The sequence below is a fragment of the Hermetia illucens genome, chromosome 2 (assembly GCF_905115235.1).
Source record: "Hermetia illucens chromosome 2, iHerIll2.2.curated.20191125, whole genome shotgun sequence".
In the NCBI taxonomy this organism is placed as follows: Eukaryota; Metazoa; Arthropoda; class Insecta; order Diptera; family Stratiomyidae; genus Hermetia; species Hermetia illucens.
In genome coordinates, this window is record NC_051850.1 from 176,184,626 (window position 1) to 176,200,052 (window position 15,427).

A 15,427-nucleotide genomic window follows, 5' to 3' on the forward strand; every position below is an offset into this window, starting at 1 on the left:
GTCATAAGTAGCGCCTTCAAGGATTATTGAAATTTTCAATCGAAATCTCCCAGTCCTTCCGGACTCAGAAAAACAATTCACGACAAAGACTTTATCGTACCCAAGTTGCACGCATTTGGCAATTCCCGTACAGAAGTTGACATTGGAATGAACAACGAACACACGAGGGTGCGTTCGGTAATCACATTTGAAGTTAGGAAGTGTCGGTTCGGCTTGATTTTCGGGGGGGTTTTCGCTGCGTAACAGGCTACGTTTCGAATTTCTGATAGTTTTTGTGCCGATTTGTTGTGGGTAAATCTACGTATTTTAACTTTCTAAAAGATCCCTGCGGAATACATCCCAAAAAAACCGTCAGCTACCAACACCCAGAGCGATGGCACCCCTATAACACTCTCCATTTGTTCGTTACAAGGTGCAAACATTTCAAAATGTCCTACGTTGTGCGATGACTTTGTTCCGGGCTTTTATTGCATCTATTTGACTAATTCAAAGTAAATTATCAGTTTCCCTTATCATCTAACGAAAATGTCTAGTCAAATCGAACCAATTAGTGTGCGCACGACTCGACTAAACAATCTTGTCCTGAATCGGAAGGCGGCCACCTCGAGGACCTCGAAACTGGTGGCAGATGCGCTTTCGCGTGAGGGCCTGCTCGATGCACTGTGCCTTTTGTACAGTGAATGCAATAAGGAGCAGCTCAAAAAGCGTGACAAGCAGATATTCGAGTTTGTTTCGAAATGTATGTATTGGGCACGACTCAGTGTTGTTTATGAGATTTTTGGCGCCTTTCACGGATGATCAGTGATGGATGTCCTTTTTCAGATCGTCCGGTTCTTCAGGAGACCGAGAAGTTGCGAGTGAGCAGCAGCGATTTCAATGTGAAGACGATTATTGGGAAAGGATACTTCGGGGATGTGTTCCTGGTGTCGGAGAAGGCAACTGGCGATGTCTACGCGTTGAAGAAGATAAAGAAGGAGATGATCACCAATTCGCAGGTGAAGGAGGAGCGGGATATTATGGCGAGCAGGGCTACAGAGTGGATTACACACCTCCAGTATGCGTTTCAGGTATAATTCCCCTCTCCCCCCATCCACAATCTCTTCGAAAATAAAAACTCTTTTTTTTCCTTCAGGACTCTGACCACCTTTGCTTGGTCATGGAATATCTTCCTGGTGGTGACCTGCTGAGTCTGATGATGCGCAACGGAGCCTTTGACGAGGACCTCGCTAAATTCTACTTGGCGGAGTTGGCTCTGGCAATTAATGCGCTACACACAATGGGCTATGTCCATCGCGACATCAAACCGGAGAATATCTTGATTGATCGGTTTGGTCACATCAAATTGGCGGATTTTGGAAACGCAGCCGCTATGGATAAGGACGGGCAAGTGATGAGCCTGTCACCAGTTGGAACCCCGGACTACATCGCTCCTGAGTTGCTGCAAACGATTTCAACGCAGAAGGTGTCCAAGGCAGTGCACGATGTGAGTAACTTTCTAGATTATTTCTAACATTCGACACCTTGGCAAGGTTTTCTTCAAGGAAGAATCTGCGTATTCTCTGCCTCTGGAGAATGTTCTCAGATTCGCTAAAGCCTGCGAACACTGTAGGCGATTTACGGGGATAGTACAATGGGCCTAACAATGGCCTGAGTGCTCGGAGCTGCGGCTCTCCCCAGTAAACTAAACTAACTAACATTCGAGGTGGACATGAAAGGGGGAGAATTACTAGTCTGAAATGGAGATTGCCATTATAAGTGAACCCACAGGAACCTTGAGAGTAGGGTATAAGCCACAGATTCAACTAGCATGGCAAGGAGTCATTTGGTTGGTGGGTTTGTGTCGTATCCCAGAGGTTGTTTCTGGTGACTTTAATGAGCTTGCCCTCGAAAGGGGCAGCAGGGAGACTATCGTACCGGGTTTAGCTTATTAGAAGTATTTGCTCAATGAGATACAGCTCTGGCTAACGAAGATGATCTAAACACGAATCGAAAAGGGGGTCTGGTTCAATTGTAGATCCGACTCAGCCTTACCCTGGGGCGTAATATGTTCTGGCAAGTCAGCGAAGAGCAACTACCCTTTGGAGGACGCCACAAGGTAGGAGACCTTCACGACGATGAGCAAACATTATTAAAAGTGTGGTTAGACCAGCTAAATAAGGTAAGTATTTAAAGGGTTGCAGCATTGCTAGAGCATGTGGCACGTCCAGGCTTCGCAGATGCCCATTATTCAGTAGAAGACCCAACGACTGGTGGATTAGTGAACTGGTCAAACTATGATCGACTTGCAACCAGGTCAGATGAACGGCTTACAGGGCAATAGGTAGGTTCGATCCGGGGCTAAAGGATCGTGGCTATAAGGAAGCCCGGAACTACCTCAAGGTAGCTATCAAACGGAGCAAGAGGAAATGTTTTAAGGAGCTTTGCTCATAATTTGGACATAAATCTGTGGGGAAAATCAATTGTCTTGTGACGGAACGATTCAGAGGCCGTTCATCTCCGCAGATCGCGTGTCCTATCCTCTTGTTGAAAATAAACCAGTGGTTTTTCCCCCAGTAAGAGAGAGGCACTGGCAGTCTCCAGCGAGCTCTGAACGTCACGGCAAATACGGCAGTCACCAGAGATGAGCTGCTGGAGATTGAGAGTAAAATCCTGGGTCTGGACGGCATACCGACGAAACCCCTGAAGCTTGCCGTGAAATCCAAACCGGGCATTCGCTCGGTTTTTCGAAGCGGGCATTTCCAGGAGAATTCCTGGAGGATGTGTTATCGGCCCGGTTATTTGCGGTTGGCCCCCTAGTGGGAGTTTCATGGTGGTTGTGGTTATGCTTACATCGCGGGCAGAGCTGCTCGGAGTTCGAGCGTGGAGTTCCGGTGTACAACTCGGGTGCGGTACTTCTTAGTTGCATCAGAGGTGTTAGATAGGCCCCGCATCCAGTGGTATGAATGCTGAGCCTGCACTCAGTATAAACCAGGACCGCTGTGCTTGCATGACGTGGTTTTGATTGTGGTCCAAAAATCTATCCGTGTCCGAAGAGGACCGTGGAATTATCCTTCACGGCAGGTACTCACGTTAAACCCCCAGGACTTTCATCATGAAAGCGGCATGAACTGGTATTGTTGCCTAACGCTGCTAAACCTCCAGGTGAACTACCCTCATATAGACCCTCGTAGAGATGTACAAGAATGCCAATCGGTAAGCAAAGAAAGCGATTGCTGTTACCCGAGCGGTTCATTACAAAAATCTTCACAACAAATTGGACACTTGAGACTTTGAGTGAGATCTGAATCGCAATGGACACAGGATATCGAACAATATTTCGAACACATTTTAAAGGAAGAATTTGTTTATCTCCCACTTCCACAAACACTGTCGACATTTGGAGCAATTCCCTCTGTCAGTGCCATTGAAATTGAGGAAGCAATAAAACGATAGAAATTGGGCAAAGAACCTGACGACATCGCATCTGAGCTCTGGAAAGCGAAGAGCTGGGACCTAGCACTGTGGCTCAGTGAATTTTTCAATCGGGTTATTCAGGAAGATAGAACACCATCTGATCTGCAAGAAAGCACACCACAGTTCCAGTATGGAAAAAGGAAGATAGGTAGGTATCAGTGGCTGCTCCGAGAAGCCCAATTAGCGATGTGGTGCGCCGTTTTAATGCCACAAACTTCTAAGATCGTGATTGCTGTTATGAGAGAAGAGAGGCAGAGTCTGGACAGCCGGCTCAGATCTTCAGAGGCAACCCGTAGCTTTCAAGAAGGAAAGCAGCTCTCCCACCCTGCAGCTAGAAATCTCTCTGAGGTCTCCAAAGAATGATTTACCTAGTGCTCGTAGCCTGGCTGCCTGAGGGTTACCTCCTCTTCTTCGCAGCTTAGGCAATGTGAATTGTAGGGTATGCTGAGTCTGACGGCATAGTGCCTAATGGGCCAGTGTCTCGTGCAGGCCGTGGTAATCTTGTATGCATTTGCACGCGTGTGGCACAGGAGCTCTCGTGGTGGTTTTGTTATAGGCGGGCCAAATCCTCCTTGACTTGGCACAGTCGCCAATGAGACACCGACTGTACCCCCGAAGGACTGCTAAGAACAGCCAGGTCAATCCGTCAGCCTGCTCATTCCCCTTCTATGTTCCTATGACTGGGAACCCAGAGAAGGGTGACTTTGAGCGTGCCGCCCAGACTATTCAGCACGTTTCTGCAATGCCCCACCAGCCTGGAGGATGTCATTGCTGAATACAAGGCCTTAATGGCCGCTTGGCTGCCAGTCAGAATGGTTATGTTACACTTGGGAATCGGATCATGCTCCAGCCATCGACAGGCTACCAGTATGGCCAGTACTTTCACCTGGAATACATGGCGAAACCTGGGAGACTCGGAGTCGGATACTTTGCGTGTATTCGAGAAAATCCCCGAACCGATTCCACAGACTATTTTTGATCTGTCTGTGAAGAATACCGTGTCATAGCCTTGCAACACATCACCGGTCTTCCACACTGTCTCGTTTGGAAAGTCCACAGCAAATTTTCTCCTGAAGTTCAGCTTACGTATGGCATAGTCCGTGGGGAATACCCAGATTTCCCGAGATACTTCCTCTTGGATGTTACTACGGCCGTAGGGCATAGTCTGACGGCACTGCACCCTACCAAGTATTTAATGCGGAGATGTAGGGGGAGGAAATGCAGGAGTACATTGAGTGCATCTGCCGGGCAGCACCGCAGTGCCCCGGTAGCTTTGTTCTATTGTAATTTCTGCTCAAAGCCTGCCACCATATAATAGAGCCGTACGTCAGGATTGGACGCATTACAGTTATGTACATCCAGAGAATCATCCTCAGCCAGAAGCTCCACTTCTTTGCAAAGGCTCTCTTGCAGGCAGCGCCACTGAAGTTGAGGAAGCATAAAATGAAAGAAATCGGGGAAAGCAACAGGATCTGACGACATCGCATTTGAGCTCTGGGAAGCGAAGAGCTGGAGCTGTGACTCAGTGAATTCTTCAATCGGGTCATTCAGGAAGGTAGAACACTATCTGACCTGCAAGAAAGCACACTACAGTTCGAATATAGAAAAAGAAAGGTAGATCAGTATCAAGTGGTGTTTGTCAAAAGTTACGGAATTACTGACGCAATACCCGCGCCGTAGTTTGGAGTCTTGGAGAAACGTCGTGAGAAGCATCGCTCTCTTTACATTGCATTTATCTGGAGAAGACATTTGACTGCATAGATCTTGAGAAGACATTTGACTGCGACTTATCTGGTATGTTCTGCGGCAACACCTAGTATCAGAAGAACTCCTGTTCTCTACCATGATCCAAAAAAATTAATTCCGAACTGTGGCGGGCATATCAAAACCGTTTTGGATCTTTGTCTGTGTTCATCAAGGAAGCGCCCTCTTACCACACCCCTTTATTCTTGTTATTGATATTGTCAACTTGTCCAAAAATGGAATGATCGCCTCATGCAATGCGGTCCCGGATTGAATTTGAATAGAACATAATTTTTAACGACTGATCCTAATGAAACACGCACTATCACTGTCAATGACAGTGACCTACGCAGAACTGAGCGATTTCCATCTCTCGGAACAATGCTATCAGACAATGGTGAACTGTATTATGAAGCTGCTTCGCGCATTGACGCAACCTGGATGAAGTAGCATTTCACAACTGGCGTTATTTGTGATTGACGTATCAACGATCCTTTCAAATCGAAAAGTTACCGCAGTATCGTCCGCCCTCTCACCCTCTATGGCTCTGAGTGTTGGTCGACTATAAAAAATAATAAACGGTACCTCGCGATAATGGAGATGAAAATCTGCGTTGGTCTCGTGGCGTAACAAGCCACTATGGGGTTACACCGATCCTGTTATGTCAAAACTTTTGTTGTATTCGGTTATGGCTATTTTCTTTGCCTTCCGTGTGTCATTTGTATTACTTGGGAATAAATGTGTCATCTCATACGTGTTTAAATGTGTGTTCTTCAGCCTTCTCTCTCTAGAGCAATTTTTCACAATGAACGAAGAATATTGGGTCGACTCTATTTTTTTTTTGAGTTACTTAAACGCAATCAAAGACGATGCCTAGTGGAGGATGCGACTTATGGCTCCTATAAGTAGTTTCAAAGTTTCCATAGGATGTAGGTCCTAGTAAGGCCTGGTCCCAAAATTTAAAACTCTCCCTGCCTTCCTATCCTTGTTCGTAACAGAATCAACGTGATCTTTTATTGACAGGATTGCTTTTATGTTTCTGCCCAGAGAAGTGATGGTCTTCCTGTAGTCTAAGTTCGTGTTACTGTTAATCACTCTGAAGAAAGAACAGACATTAGAAAACGTCTCCTGCTAGATATAGGACCCTCAATGTTTGCCATTAGCCGACTTAAGGCCGGCTGCAGCCTTGTGTGTTGCTGCTTTGGTTTGCTCGAAAAAAACTCATCCTTGAGTCCAGCGTCAATCCGAGGTACCTACTTCGTTTTGACTCTATTATCGACTCGCCGATTGATATGGGAGACATGGCTGGGATCTTCTATTCAGTCAGCATGACTGCTTTGGTTTTTTTCCAGCGCAAGGTTAAAACCATGAGCAGTTATCCACCCGCTTTTCCATCGTATATGCTGAGTCTGCTTTGCGTCTATTCAACAGTGCGTCCGGCAACAAGTGCCACAAAATCATATGCGTAACACTCGCTACGTCTGACGTTATTTCTATCCTTCTCTCACCCTCTAGTATCTCATAGAGCAGGGAGCAGTTTCTTAGATAATCCCCCAATATCCGTAAGAGATAGCTCGGCACGTGGGATGTATGGTCTAGTGTGCCTTTCCATCTTATGAAATTGAAGGCATTTCTGACATTAAGCGAAGTACCACCCGACGAGCCCGGCGGCTGTGTACCCCCGCTTGATGAACCGCATCCTCGACTTGCATGTTTTGGGGAACTGTTTTGGGGATAAATCTCAGCTTTTCGAGCACTTTCCGGCCACGTCAAGCATACAGAGTGGTCGGTATGTAGATGGTGACGCAGGGTCGTCTTTCCCTCTGTCGGGATACCATTGAGCCTTGGGTTTTTTATAGGGAAAAGTAAGCAACCATCGGAACCTTCCATTATAGAATATGCAGGGAATAGTGCCTGGACAATACGGACCATCTGCTCGGCATTAAGTGAACAAGGATCCCCATTCACCTCTTCGACTAGGTCCTGCTAGTAGGAAGCTTTACTTTGTTTATCGCGCTTCGTAGTCTCGTTTTGGCTGATCTGCACTCTGCCATTGTACTACATGCCGCCTCCTGCTCCTTTAGATGAAGTTTGTGACACTCTTTCGGGGCTCTCTGTTCTGCTGTCCACCAATACATAGAAGGTTTCTCACGTCTTGATGCCATCCTAGGCAAGGAAACATCGCAGCCCTGTGACTTTTAACCGGTACACGACGGGACACACTGGGAGTTCCCAGAACCGTCGACGGTTCTCTGCTGACGTCGATGGGGTGATCTGAGCCTAGCTTTGCCAAGGTGGTAGTTGTGATGTGTATCAGGAGACAGGCCTTTCGGGAAGTGTGTGTTGGACCGGTGCTAGTAGACCGCGTTACCCCGAGCGAGCCTTACTAAGTGACGTGGCTGGCGGTGCGGGGATAGTAACTCCAATACCTTGTAGTGCCCCTGTTCCGAAAAAAAGCCCGGTCAGAATCGCTAGTTCTGAGCAGGTGGATTCGGACACGAACCGAGTAGAACTGCTGGGGCCGTCTAATTAGAGCCGAAGAGGAAAGGCTCATTAAGAAATGCGCGGGAGTGGTGAAGCGTATGCGGTCGGCGACGTTTCTCCAGAGGAACGTCAGCAAAGGCGTCAAAAAGTGAATTGGGGGAACTATTGGACCGTATCTCCTTCTACAGGCGAACGTGGAGAGCAGCAGAAGACGATTGGAAATCAGAAACAGCCGCACTCCCCGCTGAGAACACTGCTAGTGCTAAACGGACCGCAGATAGCCCACTGCAAAACGAACTGGGGAAAAAACGGAAAGAGGACGATGTGCCCGAAGAACACTTTATCAAATTAGTTTCCAGGGCCCAAAAAAAAGGCGAAGAAGGATAAAAGGAAAGAACTGACTACGCCGCCAGAGACCCGTCTGTCCAAAGACAAGGAGGCTACAAACTAAAAGCAAGTAGTCAAGAGGCTACAAACCAAACGCAAGAAGACAAGGAGGCTACAAACCAAAAGCAAGTAGCAGGAAAGACGAGGAAACGAAGAAGGACTAGACCCTCGGCCCTACTCATTAAGCCGACGGAAGGCAAGATATGTGCGGAGGTCCTTAGTGAAATCCGCTACAGGATGAAATCCGAAGACAACGGAGTAGAGGTGTTTTTCATATATAAAACGAAGGGTGGCGGAGTCCTCGTCAAACTGGGCCCGAAGATGACCAGCAAGAGTACGTTCTGCGAAGCGGACAAGGGGTTATTGGGGGAGAAGGCTATTGTTTCTAGTCTACAGTCTATGTGCTCTCTAGAAATCCGAGATCTTGACTACCTCACAGAAAAGCTCGAAGAGAAGGAGGCCACCATAGTGGAAATCCCAGAGCAATATGGATAGTATACAGGGTATGAATGCGGATAGTCCCCACCAAGTGCTACAGTTGTGTGGACTATGGATACACGTCAGCAACTTGCAAGGGAGACACAGGAGAACAACATGCCGGAGATGCGGCCAAGTAAATCACCAAGCAAAGTCCTGCAATGAAGCGTCTGGTGAGAGCGTCGCACACGCTGCGGGCTTAGGACGGTTTCCAATCTTTAGGCGGAACTGGAAAAGCTAGGTTGCGAATAGCATGATCCGCATTTTACATTTAATTAGCGAGCAATACCCAAACTGCAACCCGGTTTCATGGCATCTCGGGGCGACGTTCGCCTTCGTATTTTTGGCCAAGGCCGAGGGAATGGGTTTGTCTGGATTCGGCGTCTAGGGATAACGTTTTTTAGCGTTTACCTGACCCCGAATGAGACGATGGCCGGCTTTCGTAAGACGAACATTTAAGAGAGTTGATTGGCCATGAAGAAGGTCAACGCAAAAGGAGGCAAGAGATAGATGGACTGCGGGACACATTGACAATTTAGATCCGTGGCTGAACCGAACGCACGGTGAGATTGATTACTTCCTTACCCAACTTCCAAGCGGGCATGGAGGTTTTCAGGTGTTACTTGCACAGGATTGGGGGTGGTGGGACAGCTTTGGTCAGTAGCTTTATGCAGACACAAGGGAGCTACCAGTTTCTTGTTCAAACGAAGCGGCTTTGTTATATATAAAAACGGTAAGACTACTTTGTCCCTATGAAGCAGAAATCTCAAAGGCTACAAGACCACAGAATGCAGAATCTGTACAGTGGTCTGCAAGTAAAAGTCGTTTTTCGGCAGTTTTATAGGGTCATCATTTCGGAAAATAAAAGGACACGATAAACTAACGCTAAGGGAATCTACCAATTCGAATTGGAGCGATCACAACGCGTTAGGACTACAGAATCGCGGAAAAGTCTAGGGTGCAATACAACGAAAGGGATTTTGACACATCGCTTATCAGGAAAGTAGCAGCCCATCTAATAACTTTCAAGCTGGAACTCCGCACATTGAACCTAGGGTGGAGGGGGCATGAATATATATTTTAACCGTGGTTAACTGGAACGGTGTCCTTTCATTGGGTGCTTCAGCCTGGAGAAAAACGAAGGAGGGACGGGGGATGCAGATAGTAGTGATAGAGACGCTATTTTTCAAACGGTTACTAAAAGCTTCCGCAGTTGACTAAAGCTTTACTATTTTTCGACCCGGGTCGAAATCCGTAAGGCGCTCTGGCATACGCGGTTTACGACGGGAACGATTCTGAGGAGGTGATTGCCATTCTATAGGGTCCCGCTGTCGGAGAGTGTAGTCTTTCATCTAAATGTGCCTGTTTGCTGTCAGAATCAGCAGGTGGTATCGTTGGACGAATTCTTCAGGCATTGGGTGTTATAGAAAAACTGACACCAAGGAATCCGTAGTTTGTGATGCAGGGAGCAAGGAGTAGCATTATATTGGAAAAGAATGTTTGTGGCAGAGTTCTTAGAGAAGTGAATTTTTGAAAATGCAAAAGGATTGCTGCAGGAAGACCTTCTTGGGCAATTGTTTGCTGGATACATGAAAAAATGGAATAAAATGATCTGCCTATCCTTTCCGTTTCCTATATTTGTATCCTTACTTCCTATCTGGAAGGGAATATCATTCGTTTAACTTCTAAAATCACTCTCTCTTTTCAGGTTAAATGTGATTTTTGGTCTATGGGAATCATCGGGTACGAATTAGTTTGCGAGACGACACCTTTTCACGATGACAATGTACACGAAACTTACTCGAAAATCCTTAGTTTCTGTGACGGAAAAGAACCTGAAAAGCTCACATACCCACAAGACGTTACTCTCAGTCGACCATTCCGAAATTTGCTTGAAGGGCTGATTACCAAATCACGGTATCGTTTAACATTTCCTGGTATACGAAAGCATGAATTTTTTGAGGATGTTGACTGGGAAAATCTTCGGCATACAGTCCCGCCCATAATTCCATCTGTTAGCAGTGACGACGATGTATCGAATTTTGAAGATATCGAGCGTATCAAAGGCAGGCGTAGCACTTTCGTGAAAGCCCCTAGAAAAATGGGAAATTTCAATGAGTTTTCTGGTCATGATCTTCCTTTTCTTGGTTATGGGTTTATACACGAAGAAAAAACGGATGCGATATCCGAGGAGGAAGAAAGTCTTGCCCCGCAATTGAATAAATTGAATGCGAAAGTGCGAGAATTGCAACGAACGAATAAAGGGCAGACTGAGGAAATTAAGACATTGCAAGAGAAACTTGTACGAGCTGAAAGCAAAGCAAACCAAACGGATTCGGTTAGTAAGATTTTGAGGGATACCAAGGAGGAGTTGAGTAACATGAAAGAAAGATTGAAGGAAAAAACAGCAGAGCTCGCTTCTAGCAGGACGGAAGTCAAAACATTGAAGAGTTCCTTGAAAATTGAGGAGGAGATGAGATTGAAAAGTGACGCCACAATCTCACAAGTTCTTAGTTCGACCTACCAAAAGTGGGAGAAAGCTAAGCAGCTTTCGGATCAGAATTATGAGAAACTTATTTCTGAAAAGAAAACGGAAATTGCAAACATCCTGCAAAAATTGGAAGCATGTGAAGATGAGCTGAGAACAAAGTCCGATCAGTGCACTCATCTCCAGGAAAAGATTGAGAACTACAAGGAAATGCTAAGAACGAACAAGGACCAGAGTTCGTCTGATAAAACTGAATTTGAAAAAAGTAAAGCGCAAATTGCTGAAGCGTACGAGTCGAAAATTGCTGAGTTACAGGACAAATTGCGTGCAGAGAGGTCAACAAAGTCAAAACTCAGCGATGAGCTCCGCGGTGTTCGATCTGAGCTGGATGAATCAATTTGTTCGACGAACAGCAATCGACAAGCGAAGTTAGCAACAGAGAAAAATATCGAAGATCTAAAGAAGCGATTGAATCGGGAGATTGAGGAGAATAATAATCTCCGCGCCGAATGTGCAGAACTCCAAAAACATTCCGACGAGCTTGAGAAGTCGTGTGAAAATCTGAAGGTGGAAATTGAGAAGGTGAAACATGAGCAGCAAATCCTTGAGGAACGACGAAGGTCTTATGAATTAGAGAGCGGACTCTCGTCGCCATACAGAACTGCTCATGCGAGTCTCACAGACCTTCATGCTGTCGAAGAGCAACTTCGAAATGACTTAGTCGCGGCCAAAGAGAATGAAGATGCGCAAAGGAAACGAGCTGACCAGCTAGAAACCGCAGTGTCCAGATTGGAAGAGATGATTGCTAAGCTTAGCGAGCAACCAAAGTCCGTTGGTGATATGCTCGAAAAACAAAATGAAAAACTTGAGGACGAACTGACAACGGCACGAGAACAAATGATAGTTGAACGTCAAGCGGCAAGGACAGCGAGTTTGGCTTTGTGGAAGGTTGAAAAGCAAGTGGATGACTTGAAGCTGGAGAAGAAACGTGTCGAGAGGAGAATGGAGTTGACTGAGGAGAGAATTAAGAAAGTGCAGGCTGAGAGGGATGAAGTTCAGCAGAAATTAAAACTTTCTGAAGCGCTTCTCAGTCAGAAGGAATCGAAAATCGAGGAGTTGAAGGAGGAGATTGTGAACCTTAAGGCGGACAATCAGAAGGAGCATGGAAGGTGGGAGAAAGCGGAGCAAGAACGCATGAAGGAGAAATCGGAAGTCATCGAACAAATATCGACGGTGCACAAATTGGAAGAGAAAGCGGAAGAATGTCGCGCGAAAATGCTCCAAGCTCTACAAAAGAACGATTCGGTGAATTTCGAAAATAAACGGCTGCTTCGTGAGCTTACCGAAGAGCGGGAGAGGTTAGCTTGCTTGAACGATAATCACCAGCAACTGGAAATGAAGCTTAAACAAACTGAGGACAACTATGAGATGCTGAAAGTCGCGTGCAGCATAACTGACACTCAACTCTCTGAAATCGAAGTCATGTTAGACACCGAAATGAAAAGAAATAAAGAAAGTGCCGAGAAAATCGATAATTTGTGGAAGGATCTGCGGAAGAAAGATGAGGAAATTGGCAAGTTGAAACAATCCATCAATGTGGAGGCGGCTGCGAAAATTGCAGCTGAAACAAAGTTGAAGAACTTACAACAAGACGTGGAGGAGCTTAAAGCAAGCTTAGAATCGTGTCACCAAAAGATTGTGGAACAGCAAAGGGAGCTCGTTGAGAAGACTGGTGCGTTGTTTGAGGCTCAGGAAAGAACTGAAGTGCTTTCTTCAGACACGGTGAATCTTCAGACCGTCAACACGAACTTTAGCAAAGAAATACAAGTCCTGAAAGAGGAGAATACGCGGATTCTAACTGATCTATTTCTTGCAAAGGAGGAAGCGAATAAGTTGGCCCGCGAATGTAGGGAAGCCAAGAATAATATTGAAGAATTGCAGCAGGAAGTGGAGCAGCTCAATGGTGAGTTGGAAGAGCAGAAAAATTATAACATTCAACGCGATATCAAGTCTGAAGCGACGATATCTCAGCATAAGAAACTTATTGACTATCTCCAGCTCAAAGTAGAGGATTTGTCGCAAAAAAAGAAGAAAACTCTTGCGGATATGATTTTTGGAACGAGTACGACAAATTCGAGAAAGGAAAACCTTTCTCCGAACGCGATAGAATCGACAATTACATACAGGACGCTACAGGAAGAACTAAAACGGGAACGGGCGCACAGTAAGGCATTGAAAGAACAACTGGAACGTACGAAGGCTCAGTTGACAAGTTATAGGAGTAGTGAACACCAGTCTCCAAAGAAGGAAGAGAGAGTTCAAGAGGAACCTCCAAAGAACATCCCTATTCGGAAATCATCTGAGGTTTCTGTCAAACGTACGGAAACAACTGCATCCAGTAAGCGCCGAACATATCAAACACATCGATTTGAGCTGTCCCTGGAAAATACGGAAAGTATGACCTGCGAAGTTTGCTTCCAGCCTATCTTGCCAGGAAGTCCATATTGGAGGTGCAAGGAATGCAAGACTTCAGTGCATAGAAAATGTAGAAGCGGCGTTCACACTTCCTGCGATGGTGAAGTTGTCCCGATGAATATCAAAGCAGAAAAGTCAACAAAATTCAACATTGGAGAGTCGGTTGATAGCCTTTGTCCAGCGGGAAGCTCCGAGTCCGGTCTGTCCGTTGAAGCCAACGCCTCTTACTTAGGCGAGTTGATTTTCCAAGCGAAGTCTTTCAGTCCGGGATTGAAGGTGAATTGCGCCTATGAAATGAGTGATGATGTGATTCTGCTGGGTTGCAACACCGGACTCTACTCATATCACTTTGAAACGGCCGAGCTAGTTCATATCGCGGGAATAGAGAGTGTGAATTACATTGCTATTTCTAAGAGAATTCTGAAAGCAATCCTGATTGGAGCAAACGGCGAATATTTATATCAGTGCGACCTTCGGCACCTGCAGGCACGATGTCAGACGATTGCGTGCATGAAGCCTAAGTTGGAAGCGACGGTTCTTGATCTTCCATTCGCTAATCGTGCTCGTAATGAACTTTGGCACCTGGTGAAGATCTCCAACGAGGTCGGGGACTTGAACGACGCGGTAGCAATTGCGGCTACCTCGACGCGTATAGTAATCTTAAAATATGATCTCCAGATGTATCGCTTCAGGCCTGATCGAGCTTTGGACACAGCCACTGCGGTTTCGTCCATTCTATTCACAAAACATTCAGCAATTGTCGGTTCTGATAAATTTTTCGAAATCGATTTGAACTCGTATTCTGCGGAAGAGTTTGTTGATATATCGGACGCTTCGATGGTGCATACGCGCTCGTGTCAACCGATGGCTGCTTTCCGTATCAGTGCTCAGGAGTTCCTTCTTTGTTTCACCGAATGCGGGATCTTTGTTGATGAATATGGTTGCCGATCGCGGCCTTATGATCTGAATTGGAACTACACCCCTACAGGATTTATTTACCGCGAGCCGCTTTTGTATATATCGCACTTCCAGATTTTGCAAGTTCTTCGCATCCATCGGTCGTATAGCAACGAAGCACCAAGTTCTAGTGAGGATGAGGAGCAGAACTCATTGCGGACTTTCATGAACTTCTATATGCCCGCTCTGTTGTGTGAACAGGGAAGGTTGAGTGTCTACCTCGCGGCCACAGAGAGAGAAACCGATGAGCAAGAACTTTATCTGATAGACGGCGTGCAGGCATTTAAGAGTAACACAAATGTTTCGTTGGAGACTTTGTCATCCCAAGCTACCTGCATTACAGTTGACTCTGCGAGCTTAGTTAGCTCGGATATAAGATCATTGGCGGATGGGATGTCGAGCGAAACATAGGTTGAATGGGGAACTCGTAATGCCATTTGGCCATGCAAGAGTTACTTAAGAAATTATCAACGTTAATTAAAAGAGACAACTCTTGAATATGATATTAAATCAAAGTTTGAAACGTTTTATTATTATTTTTGTTTTATTTGACAACTTGACTTTTCAACGAAATTAAGAGTTTTTCGTGCTAATTGATAAGTGAATAATTATTCATATAAAAGTTTCTATTTGTGCATAATTGAAATGATAATTTATTAAATGCCTTAATCATTATTTTTGTTCTACGGTTCCATTTTTGTACAAAACCAAATTGTTTGAATAAAGATTTAAACGCAATATTCGTATTTTTTCTTCCTTTTCAGCCTTTGTCACGTTAGGTGTGTGGGGTAGGCTGATCTAGATCAATTTCACCAGTAATAGGCTTTAGTTCGGATGGAGTCAACAGGCTTTCAGACTATCGTCTCGGTAGGTAGGTAGGTATCAGTGGTCGCTCGGAGGAACCTAATTAGCGCTGTGGTGCGTCGTTTTTATGCCACAAATTCTTAAGACCGTGACTGCTGT

At 45.6% G+C, this 15,427-nt stretch overlaps 1 protein-coding gene across 1 annotated transcript; it reads left to right on the forward strand.

Annotated features, from left to right (window-relative positions):
* Nucleotides 1-272: 272 nt before the first annotated feature.
* On the forward strand, nucleotides 273-15,202 carry LOC119649769 (citron Rho-interacting kinase). The gene is made up of 4 exons (XM_038052069.1): nucleotides 273-739; nucleotides 823-1,067; nucleotides 1,133-1,483; nucleotides 10,253-15,202. Exons 1-4 carry the CDS (start codon nucleotides 526-528, stop codon nucleotides 14,873-14,875), a joined length of 5,433 nt encoding a protein of 1,810 aa, XP_037907997.1. The 5' UTR covers nucleotides 273-525; the 3' UTR covers nucleotides 14,876-15,202.
* The last annotated feature ends 225 nt before the right edge of the window (nucleotides 15,203-15,427 follow it).

What these genes read in the sequence shown, in the direction of transcription:
- LOC119649769 (XM_038052069.1), top strand. Translation starts at nt 526, where the DNA reads ATGTCTAGTCAAATCGAACCAATTAGTGTGCGCACGACTCGACTAAAC. An exon ending in ATTCGAGTTTGTTTCGAAAT is followed by an intron (nt 740 to 822) that starts GTATGTATTGGG and finishes GTCCTTTTTCAG; the next exon opens with ATCGTCCGGTTCTTCAGGAG. An exon ending in ACCTCCAGTATGCGTTTCAG is followed by an intron (nt 1,068 to 1,132) that starts GTATAATTCCCC and finishes TTTTTCCTTCAG; the next exon opens with GACTCTGACCACCTTTGCTT.